The 25,479-nt window shown below is 43.3% G+C and overlaps 1 protein-coding gene across 2 annotated transcripts in view; it reads left to right on the top strand.

The window, feature by feature from the left end:
• Positions 1-5,879, top strand: part of NGLY1 (N-glycanase 1) — a 50,669-nt gene extending 44,790 nt beyond the window's left edge. For both annotated transcript variants that reach the window (XM_030550977.1, XM_030550976.1), the window contains 2 exons: positions 4,196-4,373; positions 4,894-5,879. In XM_030550977.1, the coding sequence (XP_030406837.1) occupies positions 4,196-4,373; positions 4,894-5,069 (354 nt within the window). In that variant the 3' untranslated portion in view covers positions 5,070-5,879. The remainder of the gene's footprint in view (positions 1-4,195; positions 4,374-4,893) is intronic.
• The last annotated feature ends 19,600 nt before the right edge of the window (positions 5,880-25,479 follow it).

Here is a 25,479-nt window from a genome sequence, read left to right as displayed (position 1 = left end):
CACTCTGAAATTTTCTGTGCTGGCCCTGCAAATAACAGCCTGTCAGAGCACCCTGGGGAAGTGCACAAAGAGGAAAGGAGGGAAAACAGCTAGAGTGTAAGATGAAAGGTAAAAAAAGATGCAGCAGAGTGGGATAGTGGAGGAAGAAGAACAGGGAAGGGTAAGAGATCAGACTGGGTGCTCCCTAGCCTTCTCACCTCTCCTGACAGCGTGGCTATACCTCACACCTTCAGATACTCATATGATCAGCCTTCCCATTTTTGCCAGAAACATATGGGCCCGGTGAAAAAACCAGCCACTAATCAGGGGAGTGCTCTGTTCAAAGACATATATCTGCTCTTTTGCTCAGCTCTCTACCCTGGGTATATGTAACAAGTGGAGTAGGGAGGACTGATTTGCGTGACTGAGCAAGAAGCGTTTACCAGCAGTAAGGAGCTCTTCCATGAAGTTGGAAGAATTGGGGGTGGGTAGGAGAACTGACAGCAGATACCCCTCAGGCTTGTAGCTGCGATATGGCACGTCTATAGAATGCCACCTTGTGGAATGTTCAGTCTTTTAACTTGAGCAGATGTACAGCTTAAGAAGTTTGAGTCCAGCTAAACAGCTGTCCAGGAAAGTCTTCAGCCAGAGAAGGCTTCATAAAAAAAATAAAGAAAAGAAGTAGGTTCATCTTTTAATTTGGAATGAAGGGAGAGGAAACCAACAAAGGCTACCCAAAAGATAAAGTTCCTCTTCCAGATGTGTTGCACATGTCCATTTCAATTTAAGTGTGCAAGCACCCTGAGCACAGCTGTCGGAGATTTTTCCCCTAGTGGTATCTGTCAGCTCGGCACTGGCGCCCCCTGGTGCCACATGCTCATAGCGCCAGTGTAAGGGGCCCCCGCCAAGCCCACATTCCTCCGTTCCTTCTGACTGCCCGTGCAGCTGTTGGAACTTCCCCTCTTTCTCTTGAGCAAAGTGTTTTAGTGGTTTCCACTATTTTTCATTGTTAGATTTTGAAAGTTTAGTAGTTTCAGTACATTTAAGTAGTCATAGTTTAGGACTGGGACTCCTCTCCATGCTTGGAGATGCACTCTGTCCCTCCCCCGGTACTGGGGCATGCCTCAGGCACCAGAGTTTAAACAGTGCTCTTCATGTGGCAAGCCTATGCCTATTAGTGACCCTAACTTGAGTTGTCTCAAGTGTTTGGGAGAAGGTCACAGGAAAGAGTGCTGCAACATCTTCTGGGAATTTAAGCACACATGCAGAAAGTCAGAGCAGCAAGGTTGAAAGTCCTACTGATGGAGGCGGTGCTGAGACCAGCCTTGGAGAAGAGATCAGACTTGGCACCGAGTATTTCAGCGTCAGTACAAAGTGCTCCACTGGCAGCTAAGAGCTCTTGGCACTGGTCCTCCTCATTGGTACTGAAGAAGAAACATCGAGGCCACCAGGAGAAGACTTCCTTGCCGGCAATGAAGGGAGACAAGCAAGCAGATCAGGACAGAGCGAGATCCATGCTGGGCTGTTCTCCCTCCCTGGCACTGTGGCAACCACTGGCAGAGGCACCAGCGTCGCAGAACCCAGTAGCACCCAACCAACCAGCTGGTTGGCACCAGGCGGACCAGTTTGCAGTGCTTTTGACCCCAGAAGCCTACATGGCTGCTAGTGAGCTGATGACTTTATCAATACTGAGCCCAGAGAGGAGACAGGACACAACACCAGTGGCGCGACACAGTGGCACCATGGCATCTACCACCTTTAAGCCAGTTTCAAGACGAGCCTCCAGGGGGAAACCCCCTTCATTGCCTTGCCAGAGATGTCTCCACAGCACTGATCTCCAGCACTGGGAGGATCGGCCCAGCCATGGTCACCATGGTCCTCCACCTCCGTGTCATCATCTTCATCGAGTTCGGACTCGGGATCTGACTATTCAAACACCGGCACCAAAGGGAGACACTGCGTCAGTTCCCACAGACAATGCTACCGTTGGGAGTGCTGGGAGCAGGGATGACCCAACGCGCCAGGCCTGTGGTGTCTGGCACCCCTACAATGGAGCTTTTGGAACCTGCGGGGGCTTCCCCTAGGCCAAGGGAGCAGCTCATGTTGCTCCTACTTGGAGCACTCAGAGACTGTTATGGCACCAGGGGCACACAGGGAAACTCTGGAGCCAACACCCTGTACCGATCCTGATGCTGGAGCAGGGATACTCCCTGGTACTGATGGGAACTGGTATTGGTTCCAGTACTGGCAAGTTCTTGTGCCTCAGGAAGAGGCTGCAGTGGATGCTATGGCAGTGCACACCTCTTCCTCATCATCTCAAGAGGACAAGCTCATGCTCAAGGGGCTTTCTCCGCTGCAGGATGACATAAGGGCCCACCAAGACTTGTTAAAGTGGGTAGCCTCTGACCTTGGAAGGCAGAGATTGTCAAGGAACCATCAGATGGGTTCCTAGACATTCTGCTGGCCGCAGCCCCTGCGAAGGTGGCCTGCCCTTACACAAATCCATTTTGGGACATATTAAGGCCATTTGGCAGACTCCTGCCTCCATTCCACCCACAGCAAAGAGAATAGAAGGAAAATACTTTTTGCCTGCAAAAGGCTGTGAGTTCTTGTTCTCTCATCACTCTCTGGGGTCCCTCATTGTTGCGGCTGCCAACAAAAAGGACCACCAAAGTCAGACGGGGTTTACCTCCAATCCAAGGGAGTCCAGGAAAATGGACCTTCTAGGTAGGAAGGCCTATTTGATGGGGGGACTCCAGTTGAGGATAGCAAAACAGTAGGCATTGCTGGGTCATTATGATTACAACATGTGGGAAGTAATGAATAAAGACAAAGACAGATTTCCCCAGGCTTGGTGGGGGCCCCTTATACCAGTGCTATGAGCACGCTGCACTAGGGGACACCAGCGCCAAGCCAATGGACACCACTGGGGGGAAAATCTCTGACAGCTGTGATTGGAGCACTTGCACACCTAAATAAGAATGGACATGTGCAACACATCGCGAAGAACAACAGTTACAAAAGGTAGGTAACTGTTTTTTATCCTAAAGCTAACTATGGATCTCAGTCCACAAGCTGTAGAGAAGAAATACCAACTGCAGTGCAAAGCAGTAGAGAAGAAATACCAACTGCAGTGCAAAGCAGAAAGATAAGAAAGGCAAACTGATGCAGGTAAAGTGGATTTGCTGCTCCTCTAGCTAGTATCCCAATTAGCAGTAATCACCATCTTATTTATATACGGCAGTGCTGTAAACGAACATGTCCCTGAGGTAAAACTTCATAGAATTAGATCCTAGAACCAGCTGAAGAAAACTAGAATTTAATAGGCCAAATTCCCCTAGAACCATCTGCATCACATGGTGCTAATAAGCACAATGTAAGGAGCAACCTAAAAACTTGTTCATCTAAAATCATCGGATTTTTAAAACCTTGTATCCTCAGGTTCTCTCTTACAGTCTACACTAACCATCTTCCAAAAAAAAAATAATTGCACTCATGGGTGAGAATGTAAACTGGATTTTATCCTTCTAGATTCAGACTGCTTGCAGTTCCTTCAGTAAAGAGTAGCAGTATATATAGGTAGCACAAATAAGAAGGCTATGTAATATAGGCAGGAAATTTCAGGTCTACTCAAGGTATGCCAGCTGCTGATGGCCCCATCATTACAGTGATTGAGATCGCTGGAATATAGTGGACTCTAGTCATCCCCTCTCTGACTCCTGGCATGCCAAGGCCTAGAAAGGGTGGCACAAAGCCAGCTGCACAAATTGAGGAGTCCCACACATCTTTGTTTGTTACACAGGCTTTCCTAGCCCATTTGCGCTACCATAGAAGGGCAAAGGAGCCAGAACAGGGTGGAAAATCTGGCCCATTGTATTTACTTAAAAGCAGAACCTTACATACTTAAAACAGTATGAGTCTATGTTGCTAAAATACCACGCAGCACATTAAAGATCTTCCCCTACTATTTCAATGAAGTAAACTTCACTGAAAATGTGCAGCTACCCAATATCACTGTAAAAACAGGAATAAGGTATTAGAAGGAGATTCTGTGCAAAGTTTTATTGTGTACAAACTTATTTTTCAATGATTTAATAAAGACTAAATTTTTTTATGCCAAGGTTTAGTGCCCTTATACAACAGTTAAAGACATTTCATTTGATCTGTGCTCAGCATCCATCTTTCAATACCTTAACCATGATGTTTTTCCATTTAGGTTTATTTAGCCCGAAAAGAAGGGTCATCCTCTGCTTACATCTGCTGGAAGTTTGAGTGTGGGTCTGTTGGTCTAAAAATAGAAAACATTTCCATTCGAACGAACAGTCAGACATTTCACAGTGGAAGAATAAGGTGGCGATTGCGCTCCAACATAGCAGAAGTTGATCTGACTGGAGGTAGGTGTGAAATCTGATTGATTTTATTTTTTAAATCATGAAATATAAGTGCTAATGCAAATCCAGTGCACTAGTACGCAGGGAAGTGGAGGTGGGAGAAACAATGTAAGCAATAAAGAAAGTTAAAATGCAATTAGATTTTAACCTTTTCCCACTCAGGCTTTTTGCCAGGGATAAGGAAATATGTGAGAACAATCAATATATAACTCCAACCTGCCACATTTTTCCATATTTGGGGAAAATAAAATTAGGATCCAGCAAAACCTGATGTGGCTACAGGAGAGATATGGGCTCTTCAAAGCAGGGATTGTCTTTATATTTGTACATGATGTAGCAGAATGGGGCACCCAGTCCTGACTGGAGCCTCTTGGAGACTACCACAATACAAATATTAATTTGATTATCTGCAAGTCAGACACTTTAATGTTCATTACAAATTGCCTCTTGAACATGTATTCTAGCAATATAAATTATCTGTGGCAGAACTTTAATTGTTTGGGGGTTTTTTCTCCCCCAACAGATAAAATTCTTCGCTCTTATTCAGATTTCTCTGATGCAACAGAAGTTATTTTGGAAGCTGAACTAAGTGGAGGGGATGGTGATATTGCATGGCAGCACACCCAGCTGTTTAGAGAGAGCTTAAGTAACTATGGAGAAAATTGTTTGGAGATAATTATAAAACTCATTGGTCTCTGAGAATCTAAACAGAGGAGAAATGCTATTGGCAACAAGGATTTATTATATATAAAATGCTGTGGATACAATGTGAGGACTTGATTGTCAATTACCAGGGTTCATACTGCTATCTTTTTTCTTCCCATTTGCCAGTTTTAATTTGGCCATCATGAAAATAATAAATTTTATACTATGGACCATAGAGAAACATTGGAATTTTGCAGGTTTTATTCTTGTGTAAACTTATAGCAAATATGGAAATGTCAAAGTAAAAACATGTTTCATCCAAAACACAGAATTTAAGGTATTCAGAGTTACAATTGTTGCTCCATCCTGAACTTGCTTCATAGTGAGAGGGGGAAACTGGGTGAGGAATATACAGCAGTTTTAACTTTGAATTTGGGGGCTGGTTGGTTTTCACAATCTCTGCTGTTATTTGGAGTTAAAATTTGCACTTAGGTGTCTGGTAGGCAGCATGTGTTATGTTGTTTTTAATGTTAAAAGACTTGTATAAAGGATAATATTAACCCCTAACATCTCCTGTGATTAAATCTACATACTATTTAGACCTTTTAAAAGATACAGTATTATTTTACATGATATACTAGAACAGGAGCTTTGGATAAATATTAAGGCAGTTTTTAAAGATGGCCTAGATATATGCGTGTATTGGTCTAGGTAATAAACATATTTTGGAGTATAATAGTATATTGGGTAAATATATTTATGTGAATGTCATGTTCAACATGTACCTAGAAATTCTGTTATGGTCTATCATGTAAAATAGAGATTTTAAATTGAGTAAAAACAAATAATTTTTGTCCTGGAAAATGCCTAGTTTGTTATACATATTTTTGTACTGTATAAATCCAGATTTATCCCCCTTTTTATTAAGTTGCTTATTGAGCAGATGGATCATAATCACTTTTTAAGAAGCTATTATCTTGTGTCAGTCTGAGTCACGTGCACCAGATTTGGTGCTAGAAGTACACAAGGTGCTTTTATTGATCCCCTTGATGCGTAAAAAAATTCAGACCATAGAATTCAGTTTTTAACTTTTTGCCCCAAACACAACCAGCACTACAATCCAGGAGATCAGACTTCGTTTTCCAGCCTGCTCTAGCTCCATGGCCTGTCGTGGGCTGGGAGTGCTGTGGATGCAGTATAATGAGCCACTGGAGAGTGATTGCTTGGTTACAACAGCCTCCATGAACTATTAAGAAATTATGTAACTCTGTCTCCTTCTCCCCTCCCTCCCCAAACACAATCAAACAAACATCTGAGGGACGGTGTTGGGATTTTTAAAAGTGTTGGACTACCTTATTACCTGTGTAGTTATGCAAACTAAGAAGAGACTTCAGGATTTAAACTGATCATTTGTGGGGGATTAGGAAGAAATACTCTGCACTCCCTATGTAGAGAACACTTGAGCAACTCAACACAAGTGAAATGCACAGAATTGCACCAAACAAAACAATATTAATATACACACACATACTTCCATGCACACTTAGTACAATGTGACATCATGCCTTGATTAACCTGTAGCTTCAAAGAAAAAAAAATCAAAAAGTTCCAATAGTGAGGAATAAAATATGAGACAGAGCTAAAGGGTCAGGAAATAGTCCATGTAGAAAAAGGGGTTGTGCAGAAGATAGGAGACTTTGAAAGAACTAATTATGAAGTAGAATCAATTGAAAATACTCAAAAGAAGAAGGAATAAACTGAGAGTAGAATATTCTACATTCTGCTTGAACAGCAGGAGCAGCAAGAATTACAAAGGTATGAGGAAAACTAGTAGGATTGAGGATCTTAAAGCAATACACAGTAAAGAGGGGAAATAAATTGATTAAGTTTGTGGACATGTTACAAGACCATTTCTCTAGAAATTATGGGCTTCAACTCCCATTGAAATCAGTGGCAAAGCTCCCGTTGACTTTAATGGCACTGAACCAGGGCTGCTTATAAGGAAGATTGAAAAGAGTTTGCAATGTTTTGTAACACAAAAGATGACTGGTGATATAGAAGTGAGGAAGCATCCCTATATCAGTAACTAATTGTCAAGGTTCCTTCCCCACTCTGAACTCTAGGGTACAGATGTGGGGACCTGCATGAGAACCTCTAAGCTTAACTACCAGCTTAGATCTGGTTTTGCTGCCACCACCCAAATTATTTATGAGTCATTTGAGAAACTCTGTCTATCCCCCCTCCCCCCCCCCCGAGAATATTTTCCTCCCAAGTACTATAACCCTTCCCTGAGTAGCCTTGAGAGACTTCTCCACCAAGTTTCTGGTGAACACTGATCCAAACCCTTGGATCTTAAAACAAGGAGAAATTAACCATTTCCTCTCCTTTCTCCCCCACCAATTCCTGATGAGTCCAGATCCATCCTACTTGGATCTTAAAACAAGGAAAAATCAATCAGGTTCTTAAAAAGAAGGCTTTTAATTAAAGAAAGAAAGTTAAAAATCATTTCTGTAAAATCAGGATGGAAAATAACTTTACAGGATAATCAGATTCAAAGAGCCCAGAGGAACCCCCTCTAGCCTTAGGCTCAAAGTTACAGCAAAAAGAGGTAAACCCTTTAACAAAAGGAACATTTACAAGTTGAGAAAACAAAGATAAAACTAACACGCCTTGTCTGGCTGTTACTTACAAGTTTGAAGTATGAGAGACTGGTTTAGAAAGATTTGGAGAGCATGGATTGATGGTCTGGTCCCTTTTAGTCACAAGAGCGAACAACCCCCAAAACAAAGAGTATACAAATAAAAGCCTTCCCCCCACCAAGATTGGAAAGTATCTTGTCCCCTTATTGGTCCTTTGGCTCAGGTGTCAGCCCGGTTACCTGAGCTTCTTAACCCTTTACAGGTATAAGGATTTTGGTATCTCTGGCCAGGAGGAATTTTATAGTATTGTACACAGGAGGGCTGTTACCGTTCCCTTTATAGTTATGACACTAATAAAAAGCAGAAATATTCCTTTACTGCAGGATGATGCTCAGGCAAACCAAAAATCAGTTTCCTATAAAACAGACCCATAACAAAATGGGTTTGGAGGACTAAGTGTTTTTGGAGGGAGCAAAGCCTCACAACCTCCTTCATCTATGGAGGCAGACATAATCCGCAGAAGACTGCATACTTCTCTGCAAGTCTCCATTCCCCTGGCGAGCAAGAGCAGTGCAGTGTCACTCACAAAGGGCACACACCAGGAGTTAATGTTGAGTTACAAGAAAATCCTCAGCTTTCCCTGATGTCATGTTTTTAAACAACCTTAAAGAGGAGGAGTTAGTAACTCTGACCTTGGAACCTATTGCTGCTTAGCCCTGCATTTAGTTCACATTTAACATAGCTTTTTCTCTAGAGGCATTAGTAAGAGGAGTAGCCTTCTCCCCACACAAAAGTTATAAGAGTGATCTCATTGTGATTGTTAGCCAAAATGGCTGCCTTGGTACTTCTGTGAAAATTTTGGAATAATCTCAATAATAAAATGTATAGCTAGATGTGGATTTCACAACCTAATTTAAATTTTGGAGCTCTTAAAAATCCCAAACATCTCCTTCTTTTTACAGAAAAAATAATGTGAAGACTCAACTAGTGCAAAAATTAATTGGCAAAATTGTTTGCAGTGTTGTAACCATGTAAATTTAGTCAGTTTCTACCAGATCTTAGTTATGAGATTTGAGGACAAAACAGGGAAAGAAAATGTTCAGGCCATATATTCTACTAGAAGTCAATAAGCAAGAAAATACTATCTAATGATACTGGACTACTGTGTAATCTTTGCTGCCTTGATAGAGTTGTTATTACAAGTCAGAAATTGATACACAGTCCTCTCTTTTCAGTATCCTAAATTTTATATCTATATCTGTAGAGATAGATCATTAGATTACTGCAAAGAGAGGGTTATTAGGAATTCCAGAAAACCCTAACCTTATTTGGTAATTGGGTAAGCAGATAGTGGATCAGATTTAATATTAGTAAGATGAAAGTTATGCCTGCTCAATTTTCACACACAATTTTGGACTCTGGGTTGGCCAGACCATCTCAGGTTAAAAACCGTGGCTATGGATAGCTCAATAAAGTCATCCACTCAAAGCAATGCAGCAGTTAATGTGCACTATTAAAATGTTTGAATGAAGTGAGGAGATTTAAAATATTGCAGTCCTTGTAAATCAACAATACATTTGCAACTCAAGTATTACTTTCATTTTGATTATAGCAATAGCAATCAGTAGAAATACTTATTTTAGGAAAGACTTGATGAGGGAAACCCAAAGATTAAATACAAGTAAAATCCAAAAGTTATATTGAACTCCCTCTTGTGTCCCTGAAGTGCCCTTTGTAAGGCAGAATAGTTTGAACTCTAGCAACTAAATTCTATAAAATGACCTCTTTTTCTGATCTCCATTTCAGTGCAGATCAATTTTTATTAAAAAGGCAATTTTTTTTTACTTAAATGCCAGTTTCTTCCTGTGACAGCACTTGCTTTCTTTCATCAATGATTCCTTGACAAAACCTTATGCTAGAGTGAACTTAAAATATTGCAAGGTAAAAAGGTTCCATGCTATGAAGTGCTTCAAAAGTATGGGTATCAATTTGTGACGACTGTGGTGTGTGTTCTTGATTGAGTTAAATGGGGAAATTGTTAGGCCATGTGTAGATGGAAGGCACCACTTACATGGCTTTTTAAGAGTTTGGGGGGTGAAAAGAAAAAAAAATACAGGTTCCAATGCTGCAAGGCCAAATCATAATATATGTAGGACCTCAGCCTATTACAGACTGTATGTAATTGTGTACAAAAATGAATATATAGCTACAGGGCGTATCCACACTTCCTTCAAAGCATCATGGAAATGTAACAAAAGTAATCTTTTCAAACAGGTTCTTCTGATAAGCACAAAAATAGCCAAATTAACACTTGCAATATAATTTTAAATGCCGTTAATACTCAAAGAGTTACATGAGCAACCTGAATAGAAAGTCCCTTGCTCTTGGATAGAATTTGCCTTATTGGTATGACATGCCTCTTTACAGCCGATCATAATATGTCTTTTTGTGTTAAAATACAATATTAACAAGGTTGGGCTGTGGAATTACCAGTCGCTTGTGGCCACCAAAGAAATAACAAAAAGTAATATATTGCATCCCTGTAAGTTTCTAGGATACCCGCATCTGATCCATGATCCGAAAACATGGTCCATGGATATCCACATCCGCCAATGTGGATATCCGCAGATTTGCAGGGCTCTACTTGTCTGATTTAAAAGCCAGGGGCACTGTATGTGAAGGGAGCTCTATGCAGGCAATAAGATGATAAGAATCTCCACACTGGGTCAGACCAATGGTCCATCTAGTCAGTCTCCGACAGTGGCCAGAACCAGATGCTTCAGAGGGAATGAAGAGAACAGGGCAATTTTCAATGATCCATTTCTTATTATCCAGCACCAGCTTTAGTCAGTTGAAGGTTGCATCCCTGACCATGTCAGCTAATAGCCACTGATGGACCTATCCTCCATGAGGTTATTTAATTATTTTTGAACCCACTTATACTTAGGCTGTCTGTGCATTGTGTGTTTTAAACACACTGCCTATTATTTCATTGGCTGACCGCAGTTTCTTGTGTTATGTGAAGGGGTAAATAACACTTCCTTATTCACTTTATCAATACCATGCATGATTTTGTAGACTTCTATATCATTCACCCTTAGTTGTCTCTTTTCTAAGATGGACAGCCTAAATCTTGTTAATCTCTCCTAGCTGTTCTATACTCCTAATCATTTTTGTTGCCCTTCCCTGTACCCTTTCCAATTCTAATATATCTTTTTGAGATGGGGTGACTAGAACTGCATGCAGTATTCAAGGTGTGAGTATACCATGAATTTAAATGGGGGCATTATGATATTTTCTGATTTACTTTCTATTAGTTTTTTTGACTGCCACTGCATATTTTTCAGAGGACTGTCCACAATGACTCTCTTTCTTGAGTGATAACAGCTCGTTTAGACTCCCATCATTTTGTATGTGTAGCTGGCATTATTTTTTCCATTGTACATTCATTTGCACATATCAACATCGTCTGCCATTTTGTCCCCCAATCACCCAGAAGGAGACCTTCTGCTGTTGGTTTGGTTAATCCACCTCCACGAAAGGCGGTAGCTATGTTGATGAGAGACACGCTTCTGTTGAAATAGCGCTGTCTACACTGGAGGTTAGGTCAGTATAACTATGTCACTTGGGTGTGGATTTTTCACACCCCTGAGAGATGTAGTTATTCTGATATAAGTTTGTCATGTAGATGTGTTCTTAAATGCTCACATAAAGAAGCAGGCAATCCTTTAAAGTGGAAATGACCCTTGCTGATCCTGAATGATGTTTTGTTGCCTTTACGTATCAGGCAACAGTAAAAGCTTTTTCCACACATTGGTTCAGAATGAAATATACAGAACACTGAAAATAAACTACATTTGTCTCCTCGGTACAATGACAGGGGGAGGGATAGCTCAGTGGTTTGAGCATTGGCCTGCTAAACCCAGGGTTGTGAGTTCAGTGACCGCCTTGAGGGGGTCACTTAAGGGTCTGGGGCAAAATCAGTACTTGATCCTGCTAGTGAAGGCAGGGGGCTGGACTCAATGACCCTTCAGGGTCCCTTCCAGTCCTAGGAGATAGGTACATCTCCAATTATTAGACATGAAAACCGGCACTCAGATTGTATGTACCCTCACTGAAACCTGGAAACACCTATCAGGAGAGTTCTAACAACATGAAATGAAAACAGCAATTCCCTTGAAGGCCAGTGATGAGGCCAGTCAGCTACCAGGAGTCCTCCTATCTCCCTCCCCACCCTCATTTGTGGCAATGTTACTGTCTCCCAAGTGATGATCAGTTAATGCATTAGTAGATCATTAATGTGGACCAGCTTCCATATTGGAATTGTACAGCCTCATGTTATGATAGGGTTAGGAGCAAAGGGTCTAAACTGTGGGTGAGGTTGAGAGAATAAAAATAGTCATTATCGACTTCACATAAAAAAAAGACACAATATCTTTATTTAACGCCTGCACTCAAAATGATGGAACAGGGATTGTATGCTAACTAGACAGATAATGAAAGGAACACAATCAACTCTCATCTAGCACTTTACAAATGCAGGTAAGTATCACCTCTATTTTACAGATGAGAAAACTGAGGCATGGGTAGAAGTGATTTACATAAATTCGCACAGCATGTTAGTGGCAGCAGCAGGAGCAGAAACTGATCTGATGACCTAGCCCCTGAATGACATGGTCTAGTTCTCAAACTGTGGTGACCTCTTATTACAGACAAAATACAATATACAACCAAACAAAACATCACATTTGAGATGCTACCCTAGGCTCCCTTAAATTCAGTTTTTCACACATTGCACAGTCAACCTATGGAACTCCTAGCCAGAGGATGTTGTGACAGGGTTCAAAAAAGAACTACATAAATTCATGAAGGATCGGTCCATCAATGGCTATTAGCTAGATGGGCAGGGATGGTGTCCCTAGCCTCCGTTCGCCAGAAGCTGGGAAATGAGCAACAAGAAATGCATCACTTGATTACCTGTTGTGTTCATTCCCTCTGAAGCACCTGGCATTGGCCACTGTCGGAAGACAGGATACGGGGCTAGATGGACATTTAATCTGACCCAGTGTAGCCATCCTTATGTTAATATTCTTCATTAAAAGGTAAGGAGAGTTATGCATGAACAATAAGATGAATTAGCCTTCAGTTCACCAGCTACACACACCAGTACATGGATGTCATGACTCAGATGAAAAATCTTAACACTAAAGAAGCCACAAAGTTTAAAAACCAGGTATCTGACAGTTGGGTTCACTCAGTGATGCAGCTGTGCAACTATAAGAGTTGGCATGTTACGGAAGAGTGACCAAGTTCTCTCTCAAACATGCTGAGTCAGAACTTATAAACACAGAACAACTTTTCCTGCAGTCCTTCCAATGATCACACTGTTATTTATTGTACAGTTTGCCATGCTGACTGAAGCACATCATCGCCATGATATATGGGAACCGTAGTGAGGTCAGTGATGCAGAAAAACCCAATGGCGATTTTACCCAGCCTCCAAGTTACCAGTTATTGGTGAAGCTTGGTGTGCCAGAATATATCTGTGTTCACACCCTATACGCTATTATAAAAATTTTTGTACAAGCCATGTCTTGTGAGGTATCATTTAAAGACTCAATTTGCTGACCAGTAATACTATGATAAAATGCATGTAGCAGCATTATTTTTGAAGTTATAAAAATAAGCTGAAATCATGACTAAAAGTATGTTTCCCAGAGAAGTCTGGGGAGTGGCTAAACCAGTTCCTCAGAGACAAAGGGCAAGCTGATGCTTCAGCCAGGTATAAACAAGGCTGATGGGCCATTACCTACTAAGTGGCCATTCTTTGTCAGGAAAGGGGGTAGAAACAAAAATCTACATCTTAGCAAAGAAACCGCATGGAGTTCCCTTCCACACAGACTGCCTGTCACCATGCTTCGAGCTGGAAATGCTTCGATGAGGCACAAGTAAGCATTTGATCTTTTTCGCTTGTAACCAGTTCTGACTTTTATGCCTAATTACTTGTACTCATTTAAAATCTCTCTTTTTGTAGTAAATAAACTTTATCTAATCCAGTGTGTTTAAGTTAGAGTGTCTGGGTAACAGGTTGTGTGCAGATTACTCCCTTAAAGGAATAATGGATTTAATATAGTCATACTGTCCAGGAGAGGGCTGGGCAGTACAGGACATACATTTCTGGGGGGAAATCTGGGATTAAGAGTGTCTCGTGGTCACCCTGTAGTAATCTGTAGGCTAGTAAGAGCCGAGGTGTGGCTGGCTGACTGCAGCATGCACAGTCACAGTTGAGAGCGACTTACATGGTGGAGGCTATGAGCAGTCCAGGTTGGAGGCTACGGTAGCAAGGCATTGTAAAGGGCACCTGAAGTAACAGGGCAGGGGTGACACAGCTGCACATTAGTTTGGATTGCATCCTAATATGTATCATTTAGATTCAACTTTTTGTCTTTCAACACATAGAAGGATATTTGACAGTGAACAGAAACCAGAGAAAGGCACCATGTAGGAAAAAAACCTGTGTCTTAGTCCACACTAGCTGGGGCATACATTTCTTATTCAGACTAGAATGTTGTGCACTAATTGGCCTCTGTGGATCCTTTAACACACACTAAGGTGTTTTTAGTGCATGCTAATAGGGTCTACACGGGGCAGTTGGTGTGCAATACAATGGTGCTCATTAAAATTTACACCCCAGCTTGAGTGGACTAAGGCATCAAGATAGAAGCCCAAAGGAGGAAGGACGGATGGACACACGCTCTCTCTCTCTCTGAAAAGGAGAACACATAGCAAAGAAAAGATATTCAGAGGGACATAGAAAAGTCATTCAAGAAAGACAACCTTTAGACTTGATCATGCAAGATCTGGAGCACCCTGAACTATCCTGATCAGCAGCTTGCAGGATAAGGCCTTTAAACAGAAAAGAAATCACCATACTTCACCACTACCCTTCCTAAAGATAAAAGGAAACACAGAAAAAGTACTTTGTGTGGGGTGAACACCCCCCCCAAGCCCTGAACAGGTTAATATGAATCAAAGGGGGTCAATTAATCTTACATGCTACACGTGGAGGGAATCCAGGGATTGATAAACACTAACTGCAGATGAAGCCCAGCTGGGGGAGTATAAAAGCAAGAAGGAAGAAGTTCCAGGGAGATCTGCAATCAAACCCTAAAGGGCAAGGGAGTTGGCCAGGGACAATGAGGAAGACCGGGAGAGAGTAAACCCTGGGGTCCTACCCTGGAATAGGGAGTCTTACAAAAGGCCTAGAGGGTACAGTAGGTGGGGGAGGGGTGTGTGGAGGAAGCACCAGTGGTAAACCCAGAGATAGGCAAGGAGACAACTGTGGGGAGGAAGGAGCCCCAGGCACAGCAACTGAGACTGAGCAATCCTAGGTTACTAAGCATAGGTCCCTTGCTGGAACCCAAAGTAGCAGGCAGGCCTGGGTTCCCCTGTCAGTTACTGGGAAAGTGACACAGGACCTGCAGGCAGAACAGACTGCCTGAAGCAGCATTGGACAGCTTATCCAGTGGGACTTCATCTTGGAAGGAGGGGACTGTATAGTGACCTGTCTGGAGGGCCAAGTCATTATGAGGGCACACACAGCATCACACAGAGAAGGGTGACAGTGCACACAACCACTAGAAAGGGGTGCCCGTGGCATGAGCTAATTCCCAGATCCAACTACAAGGAGGCACACCTCACATAATGACCATTGTGGATTATGCCATCTAGTATGAAAATAAACCGTGTTGGTTTATGTATATTACTAAAGATGTTCTGAAGTGTTTTTGGTTTGGGTGTTTTGTTCGTTGAGAAGAACTTGCTGCCTATGTCTTTGTAGAGCAACTCCCATAAGGATAGTAATGGTTTTTGCAGCTCTAGCATGAGTAAACAAAACCTAAAATGACAGACTGGAATTCCCAAAAGAAATACCAGAGAAAAAGAGGTTGGGGGACTGGTTCCTGTAGCTGATGACATTTAAAAGTTGTTGAAAATCGAATGGCAAACTGACTACTGATTTTTGTTCAGCAAAGTAAGTCAACACTCCAACTCTCTCAGGCAGGAAAGGAAATTAATGTCATGACACCCTACAAAGAAAACAACTATACGTATAAATGAAACAGTTCAAGTCCAATGACTTTTTACGTTTTTTGGTATGAAAAGCTCCTAGTTTCCAAATAATATTGTGACTGAAATCAGTAATTCAATGTAAAAGTATTTGACCATGTACCAAGGATCAAAACCTAAGGATCATATTTTAATGGGAGTTTCTGAGTAAGGACTTCAGGATTGTTTTTTTACTACCTACTTGCTGGGAATCTACAGAACTATGGTTATACCACCTCCACTGTACAGAACTAATTGCTGGGGAAATTCTGCATCACTGCACAGGCACAGAATTCATGTCCCCTGCAGATTTCTTTGCTACTTTACAGAAAAGTGACTTCTGACGGGGAAGCAAAGGGAAGCCTCAAGAGTGGTCACACACCCCTCCCCGGCAGCTCAGGCCCATCAGTATGGATGCCTGGAGCAGCCGATAGAGATGTAAATCACCAGTGGGGGTGGGGCTGGGTAGTCGTGTGTGTGAGAGAAAGACATTCTGTCCCTCTTGCATGCTATTCCAGCATGCTTGGCATGGAGGGGCAGGGCTTTGGGGTGTGGCTAAGCAGGTAGGTATGGGGCAGGCTCTGTCCCCTCAGGCCGAGAAGAATGTAGCAGCCTACCTGCTTAGTGAATTGTTCCCATTGTTTTTGTGAATCCCCCAGGAGTATAAAACAAGTGTAAAGGTTTTAAGGCTCCTGTACATTGCCACAGGGTGTAAAGGAGTCTTACTGTAAGGGCAGTATGGCTTATAAATGTTTATAGTGCTTTAGTGATTATCACTGGTCTAAATTATTGGACTGAAATCATTTCCTATCAAAATATGCTCCATGATCTGTTTGCTACTGACCTTTCTGGAGACCATAGTAGCCAATATAAATTGTGACTTTGATTCACCAGCCCTTACTTGCTCTTCAGTTATCTATGATGTAATACTGAGCATATTAGTCAACAAATATATGCAGCCATAACTAGAAATAAAGGTCAAACTTAGCTATATTATTATTAGACAAAGGAGGTTTGGGGATTTCCTCTAATGTTCCCCACTCCCATTCTCCATCCATTGTATTGTAGTTTATTTAAATTACCAAAATAATTGAAACCAGCGTGATTATATTGTGTTATTTTGATAAATAAAATATGCAGAATTTTGAATAATTTTAAAATAGTGTATGCAGAATTTTTAAATTTTTTTGGAGCAGAATTTAAATTGTGTCACAGAATTCCCCCAGGAATAAAATATGAATGCTGGGAAAGGCTGAAGAACACTGGATCAACATTTTTTATTCTTGCCATCTTTGTCAGCTGCTCCATATCAGGAGGCTGGACAAGATCGGAAACTAGGACATTCAAAGCCAAACCCAGCAACTGCCTCCAACAGCAGTGGTTCAGTTTTGGCAGCTTTCTTAGTATTGACATATTACTAAAATGGAAGACCAACAGATTCCAGGGCATGCATACCAGGGAATGTAGCTACATGTCTGGCTATCTCATGGGCATCAAAAGCTTTGGTGGCCCAATAAGATTGCCAGTGATAGACATAAACTGAATATCCAGACAGACCACTTAAGCACTGGCAGAGATCCGTGTGGGTGATGCTCGATCTGATAGGAGGTCACCTCCTCTTGGGATTTGCCATACTTGCTGTTACTATCGATATTTTACTCCTATATTTCACATTGTTAGAATTTTGATGCCTGTCACAGATTCTGAACTCTTTAGGGAAAGAACGTGTAGTCCCTCTTCTGTTCTCAATTCCCTTGCTTTATAGCAAAAGCAGAAGTGCATCTTTGTCATATGACTCACAAGCTGTTCAGAACTTTGTTTTCCAACATGTAGCTCCTTTGCTACCTGATCTCCTACCACTAGACAATAATAGTCTACTTGAAAAAATTCCTGTTGACAGGACACTTTTTAAAATGTGATACTTAAGGTGTGTCTGTCTTATAATATATAATTATTTATTAATAAATAAGGAATTATTGAATAACAAAATGAGGCAAAGGAACAGGCATTCAGCCTGCCTTGGCATAAATAACCTTCAGAGGATAACAAGTTTTGCTTGTATTATTTTCCCAGACCCAAAGAAAAAAAAAAAACCTAAACAGAAAGAAACACTGGCCAGAGGCAATTTGTCTATATTTTGTAAAGTTTTTGTATTTTATTGCATTTGCTTTTCATGCAGTATTGGTAACAGATCATAAAGAAATGATATGTAACTCAGCCATTTGTGAATATTCAGTGCCAAAACACCAGCACAAAGTCCACTTTCCCACAGGATGCACAGGCAATGTATATGGTAATAAACAGGAGTGAGTCTGATTCAAAGAAATTAAAAAAAAAATTCATTCCACAGATAGGGTAGATGGAAGGGAAAGCAAAGGTAAGAACATATAGTTCAGTATGCGAAGCATATAGATTTGCTGATACAGAACATGTAGCATTAGTTGAGCTATTTTAAAGAAAATTAGAACTAGTACATTACAAGCATTGCACATTAAATCACAACTGGAGCAACATTTAAAGAGGTGTAGGCTGTTGGTGTGCTGTCATGCTGATCCGTTGTCTCACTGTGTATTTGTACTCCTCTGTCTGCATCCATCTGCTATCTCTTGTCTTATACTTAGGGTACGTCTACACTACAGGATAATTCCGATTTTCCATAAATCGGTTTTATAAAACAGATTGTATAAAGTCGAGTGCACGCGGCCACACTAAGCACATTAATTCGGCGGTGTGCGTCCATGGTCCGAGGCTAGCGTCGATTTCCGGAGCGTTGCACTGTGGGTAGCTATTCCATAGCTATCTCATAGTTCCTGCAGTCTCCCCCACCCCTTAGAATTCTGGGTTGAGAGCCCAGTGGCTGATGGGGCAAAAATCATTGTCGCAGGTGGTTCTGGGTAAATGTCAGTCATTCCTTCCTCTGGGAAAGCAACGGCAGACAATCATTTCGCGCCCTTTTTCCCTGGATTGCCCTGGCAGACACCATAGCATGGCAACCATGGAGCCCGTTCAGCCTTTTTTTTTTTTTTTTTTTTTACAGTCACCATATGTGTACTGGTTGCCGCGGACAGAGGCGATACTCCAGCGCTACACAGTAGCATTCATTTGCTTTTGTATGATAGCAGAGACGGTTACCAATCGTTCTGTACCATCTGCTGCCAGTGTAATTTGGCAATGAGATGACGGTTATCTGTCCTTCTGTGCTGTCTGCTGCTATCATGGGTGCCCCTGGCGGCGATCGGCCGGGGGCGCAAAAGCAAAACTGGGAATGACTCCCCGAGTCAATCCCTCCTTTATGGTTTCTAAAAATAGAGTCAGTCCTGCCTAGAATTTGGGGCAAATGTACTAGAGAACCAGTGTATCAGAGAGCACAGCTGCTCCATGTCAGATCCCTGCCATTCACGGGGGGTGCCCCTGCAACAACCCCACCCGTTGCTTCCCTCCTTCCCCAACCTTCCTGGGCTACCGTGGCAGTGTCCCCCCCATTTGTGTCATGAAGTTATAAAGAATGCAGGAATAAGAAACCGTGACTTGTTAGTGAGATAAAATGAGGGGGAGGCAGCCTCCCCATGCTATGACAGTCCAGGCAGGACATTAAGCAGTGCGGGGGAGAGGAGCCCAGCATGCCGCTGCTATGACAGTCCAGGCAGGACAGAATCTTTTCTTTACACAGGAAAGGGAGGGGGCTGATGGAGCTCAGCCCCCAGTGGCTATGATGAAGACGGTTACCAGCCGTTCTGTCCCATCTACTGGGAATGACCAGGAATCATTCCTATTTTTACCCAGGTGCCCCTGAGGCCAGCCAGGGGTATTCACCTGTTATCAAGCATGTACCGTCTGCCACCAGGGAGGGGAGAGGAGCGGATACTGCTCTTCACTGCTGCAACATCGCGTCTACCAGCAGCATTCAGTAGACATAGGGTGACATTGAAAAAAGTCAAGAAACGATTTATTTACCTTTTCTTTCACGTGGTGGGGGGAGGGAGTAAATTGACGATCTATTCGCTGAACCATGCCAGACAATGTGTTTGAACCTACAGGCATTGGGAGCTCAGCCAAGAATGCAAATACTTTTCGGAGACTGCTGGGGACTGTGGAATAGCTGGAGTCCTCAGTACCCCTTCCCTCCTTCCATGAGCGTCCATTTGAGTCTCTGGCTTCCCATTATACTTGTCATGCAGCACTGTGTAGCCTGTAGATTTTTTTTTTCAAACGCTTTGGCATTTCGTCTTCTGTAACGGAGCTCTGATAGAACAGATTTGTTTCCCCATACAGCGATCAGATCCAGTATCTCCCGTATGGTCCATGCTGGAGCTCTTTTTGGATTTGGGACTGCATTGTCACCCGTGCTGATCAGAGCTCCATGCTGGGCAAACAGGAAATGAAAATCAAAATTTCGCGGGGCTTTTCCTGTTTACCTGGCCACTGCATCCGAGTTGAGATTGCTGTCCAGAGCGGTCACAGTGGTGCACTGTGAGATAGCGCCCGGAGGCCAGTACTGTCGATTTGCAGCCACACTAACCCTAATCCGATATGGATTTTAGCGCTACTCCTCTCGTCGGGGAGGAGTACAGAAACTGATTTAAAGAGCCCTTTATATCGATATAAAGGGCCTCGTGGTGTGGATGGGTACAGCGTTAAATTGGTTTAACGCTGCTAAATTGGTTTAAACCTGTAGTGTAGAACAAGCCTTAGACTGTAAACTACTTGAAGCAGGGACCATCTTTTTGTTCTGTATTTATACAGTCCCTAGTGCACTTGGGTCTTAGTCCATGAATAGGACACCTAGATGTAGGGTGGCCAGATGTCCCGATTTTGGGAACTTTTTTCTTATATAGGCACCTATTACCCCCCACTCCATCCTAATTTTTCACACTTGCCCTCTGGTCACCCTACCTAGATGCTAAGGTAATACTAATAATATACGAATGGAAAACTCATTTGTGGCAAATTCTAGTTCATTCACTGATGGCTGGGAGTCATTAAACAGTCATCAGCCATTTGCAGTATTTATCATCCACTTGCACTGTAGTAAATGTGAAAGTGAGAAAATCTAATGAATCCAACACTAGCAAGGGAAAAGTAAAATGAACTAAACAGTTTTATATAATCACATGCCTTGCTCACCTTCCAGAAAATTCTATATTCTATTGAACCAAGCCCTCTTCCTCTCACCTATTCCACAACTTCACTCACTTCCCTCTTCAAGATCTAATGACAGCTGAGTCCACCCTCTAGTTAACCCATTTCATCCCACTCAATGACCCACCCATTCTCCTTCCCCAGAAAAGTTCTGACTCTTCTATTGTTTCCTAGTAGGCATTATGACACTATGCCCCATATGCTTCATAGAGATATTGTTGTGATATGAATATGGCATAACTAAGTTGTATTTTATGCAAGATGGGTCATGTGCGGTATCATTGGAAAGGTTATGATTTACTGAATACGATCATCCTATTTATATGTATGTATCATTTTTGTATCTGAAGTTAGTAATATTGACTATGTAACAATTACAAGTGGGTTTACATCTGGGGAATGCCCACCAGATAGAATGCAATCAGTTTGGATGGGCCATTAGGGAGAACAATAGGACTTTGAAGATGCTAATCTCCCACCTTCTGGGGAGGTCTTCCTGAGAATTTATGGCTGCTTTGCCACTGCAAAGTCATGTGATCATGTCACCTGTTACTGGACTCCATCTTGGACTGCTAGTATTTTTCCACTAGTATGGGGCGGGGATCAAACTGGGAAACAAAGAATTCCCACCATATGTAAATCCTATTTAAGGGTGGTGAATGAGTTAATCAGGGTCAGTTCTTCACTGAATCCCCACCTAAGATGACTGCTGAAAACACCCTAAGGCTGATCTGGGGAAGAAAGGACTGGACTCAGGCTAGAAGGTGTCTGGCCTGTGAAAGGAATAGCTGGAGTTCTAAGCTGCAAGCAAGAGCAGTTTGTCTTCCAAAAACTCTGCAACTTGCTTAAACCAACGTTTAGGTAAGAAATTACTACTTGTAGCCAGCTTCTTTAGTGTATTAAGCTTAGTTTGCATATTCGCTTTATTTGCTAAGTGTAAATGTCCGGTGTTCGGGCTCAGCCCTCTCAAGCGCAGCTGAGAGCCAGGGCGTCTCACTACAGACGGCAAAGTAGGTCAGGGTTCAGACCGCTCAGCAGGGGTAGGGCCAACAAATAGTCTCTAAGCCCAGGCCCTGGGTCAGGGCGGGGCACTAAGCAGTTCAGGGCTCAGCTCCTTCAGCAGGAGCTGAGCAAGCAAGTAATCTATAAAGCCCAGGCCCTGGGTCAGGGCGGGGCACTAAGCAGTTCAGGGCTCAGCTCCTTCAGCAGGGGCCTGAGCAAACAACTAGTCTATAAAGGAAGGCCTCCTCAGGCCAGGGAGAGGGGGAGTCTGCCACCCTTGGAAGGGTGGCAGGGGTAACGCAGGCCCTCCCACTCCACTGCGTTCCAGCCCGGGGCCCTAGCAGTGGCCAAGACTCGCTGCTGTCAGTGGGGATCCTGGCCGCAGCACACTGACATGAGTTCAGGCTCTTCGGGAGCCAAACGAGGGTCGGCTACCCCTGGGCCACTTCCAACCTCACCCTCTCTGGGTACCCTTGTTTCTCCGGCTTCTTCCGGTGGGTCCCAGACCATGGGTTCCTCAGGATACCGGACACAGGGAAGCTCAGGCAGTTCTTCAGGATACCGGGCACAGGGCAGGCTCAGCCAGTCCTTCTCAGGATACTGGGCATGGGGCAGGCTCAGCCAGTCCTCCTCAGGATACCAGGCATGGGGCAGGCTCAGCCAGTCCTCCTCAGGATACCGGGCATGGGGCAGGCTCAGCCAGTCCTCCTCAGGATACCGGGCATGGGGCAGGCTCAGCCAGTCCTCCTCAGGATACCGGGCATGGGGCAGGCTCAGGCAGCTCCTCAGGATACTGGGCACGGGGAAGTTCAGGCCAGGCAGGAGCTTGGCCACCCACGTCTGGACTCTTTGGTGGCCAGTTTCCAAGTGGGCGCCGGGGCTGTGCTTTTATACTTCCTGTCCCGCCCCTTGACTTGGGGGGGGGGGCGACGAGAACGGGCGGCAGTGGCTCCACCCACATTGGAGGCTGCAGGGGCTCAGCCCTCTCAGGTGCAGCTGGGAGACAGGGGCCTCACTACACTAAGTAATCTACTTTAATCAGTTTGCTAACCCTTATAATCACTTAAAATCTATCCTTTGTAGTTAATAAACTTGGTTTTGTTTTCTTTAAACCAGTTTGTGTAATTCATAACTGGGGAGCAAAAATCTGTGCATTATCTACTTGGCACAGTTCCCCCCACACACACCCCCGACACTTGCTCCTTCTGTGGCATGAGGGAGACACTGGCATACACCAGGTTGCAGCCTCTTTTCCAACTCCTCCAGAATCTTCTCAGGTTTTGGCTGCCCTTCTCCCCGCACCTCCTGATATTTGCACACCCCATCTGTGGCCCCATGAAGTCACAAAAACTCTTTGTCAACCTCCTTCTGGCACTGGCCAAGGTGGCCATCCATCATACCAGGAGGAGGATGTTGGCCGGGAAGGTGCTCTGCAACTGTGGGGCCTATGTCCTCCCTCCCCACAATCTTTGGACTCTATCTGGTTTCAATCTTCAGTGTGTATCTGGATCCGACTTTGATATCAGCTTGTCTTGTCTTTGGACTCTTACCACTCAGCTTTAACCTCTGGCCTGCACCTGGACTCTGGCTACATTTCTGATTCTTGTTTGTTTACAGACTCTGATCTTGGTTTTGACCCTGGCCTCCCCCCTGATCTCAATTCTAGGACCAACCGTGGCTCAGACCCAACCCTATGCCCATATGAGACCTGTGCTCCAACCACTAGAGCTGATTGTCAGAGGCAGTTCCTTACACCCACTTGCCTCCAGCATGAGGGAGACTTGCTTGTGCCTAATTGGGAGTCAGCTCCCTGGCACCACCAACCTGTAAGCCACTCAAGCATTTTTCTCTGGGCTATGTCAGCCCTTTTATTGTCTTTTGCAGGTTAATAGTAGGTGCAGCTGAGTCCCTGAACCCCTTTGAAGCATTCCCCTGTAGTGTCCAGCTACTTATCCACTGAACCGTCAGAAGAATACCAGGTCTGCTGTCTCCAAGGGAATAGAGTACACACCAACTTGTATGATTCAATTTAGGATGAGCACCTATCTTAATATCACTGCACTGAGATATATTTATAGTGAAAAACAATGTTTATTATCAAAGATTCAAGAAGTAATGAGTAAGGGTAATGGAAACAAAAGGTCACGTATAAAACAAAATCATAACATGTTTTCTACAGACTAAATTTAACTATTAGGCTTACCTCCTGTCTAATAAAGCTTATCTCACCCAAAGCCTTTAACAGTGTTTTCAGCCAAAGCTGGTTGTGGTCCTATTTTCATGAATGTAAATGCACTGCCTGTGTACTTCCAAGATGTCTTCTTTGTTCCCCAAATATACTCCAGCAAATTTTTGATGTGTATCTCAAGAAAAGGTTCTTTTCCCGTACTGTGTTTCTCTACCTGTTCCTATCTAAGATTCTTATAATCCTTCATCTGAATTCAGTTTAGATGGTTAATGGGAGACCCACTATGTACAAGACAATACTTAATTTACATTTAAGCAGAGAGACTGGTGATCCCATCTCTAACAGGAAACTTGTTTGTCAAATCTGCCTTGATAACGTGTGTTTGTATATTTTATTTATATATAAACTCCTTATGTAGCATCTGTACATGTATTTCACAATGATAGTAATGACCAGTATGCCCTTGCTTTTCATTTAAGACATCTGTGATGAGGTGTCCATCCCACATAAGCCTGCCATGGTTAAAGGGGTGAGGTAGGCTAATTAACTTGCTGGACTGCACCTGGAGGAGGAGCAAGGGAGCAGGGATTAAATTAGGGAGGCTCAGCTGGAGGAGGAGGAGGAGGTGCTTATGTAAAGTCCAGGGGCTGAGAGAAACTGTAAGGAAGTGTGCTGCAGTTGCTTCTGGTAGAAGAGAGGTGTGTTTGGAGGCAAGTGGTCTACTGTTACTCCCTGGGAAGAGGGAATTTGGGCTGGCAAATCCAGAGAGTGGGGAAAGCCAGAGGTAGGAAAGACTCAGGGGAAAAAGCAGTGAGGTATGGGATAGTGCAGAGCTTAGCTGCTGATGGGTGGGCCCCTGAGCTGGAACCCAGAGTACAGGATGGTACTGAGTTCCCCTACCAGACACTAAGGAAGTGGCACAGACCAGGCAGTGGAGAGAGGATGGCCTAGAACAATTTGTGCTGGAAGACTTTAGTACCCCAGAGGGCTGAGTCACAAAGAGGAACCTGGAGCAAGATAGGGGCTGTGGACTGAGCGCGACAAAGGGAGGGAAAGAGAGAAGCTGCAGGAAGGGGTATTGGCCTGGCAGAGCTAATCCCCAGAACTGGCAGGAGGCAGTGGCCAACCACATGACATTCTTTGGTGAATCAGAATGTGCATACTGTAATCAGGATATTTTTGTAACCCCCTGGCCAGCTGGCATTGAGGGGTTCTTGGATCGTAGCTGATAGCTAGTTATCAGTTAGGCACTAGTGCACTCCATGTCCAGTAAGAAGGTCTGGATAGTCTGGCAAGCTGCCCTAGTAAACATAGTTATTTTTCATGTTGTTCATAAAGGGATCTCACATGATTGATGAGAAGTGTGATGTTGCCTCCAGGGATTTAACTG

The sequence above is a fragment of the Gopherus evgoodei genome, chromosome 2, assembly GCF_007399415.2.
Source record: "Gopherus evgoodei ecotype Sinaloan lineage chromosome 2, rGopEvg1_v1.p, whole genome shotgun sequence".
Lineage (NCBI taxonomy): Eukaryota > Metazoa > Chordata > Testudines > Testudinidae > Gopherus > Gopherus evgoodei.
Note: the sequence above shows the minus strand (reverse complement) of the source record. Positions and strands in the feature narration are given on the sequence as shown.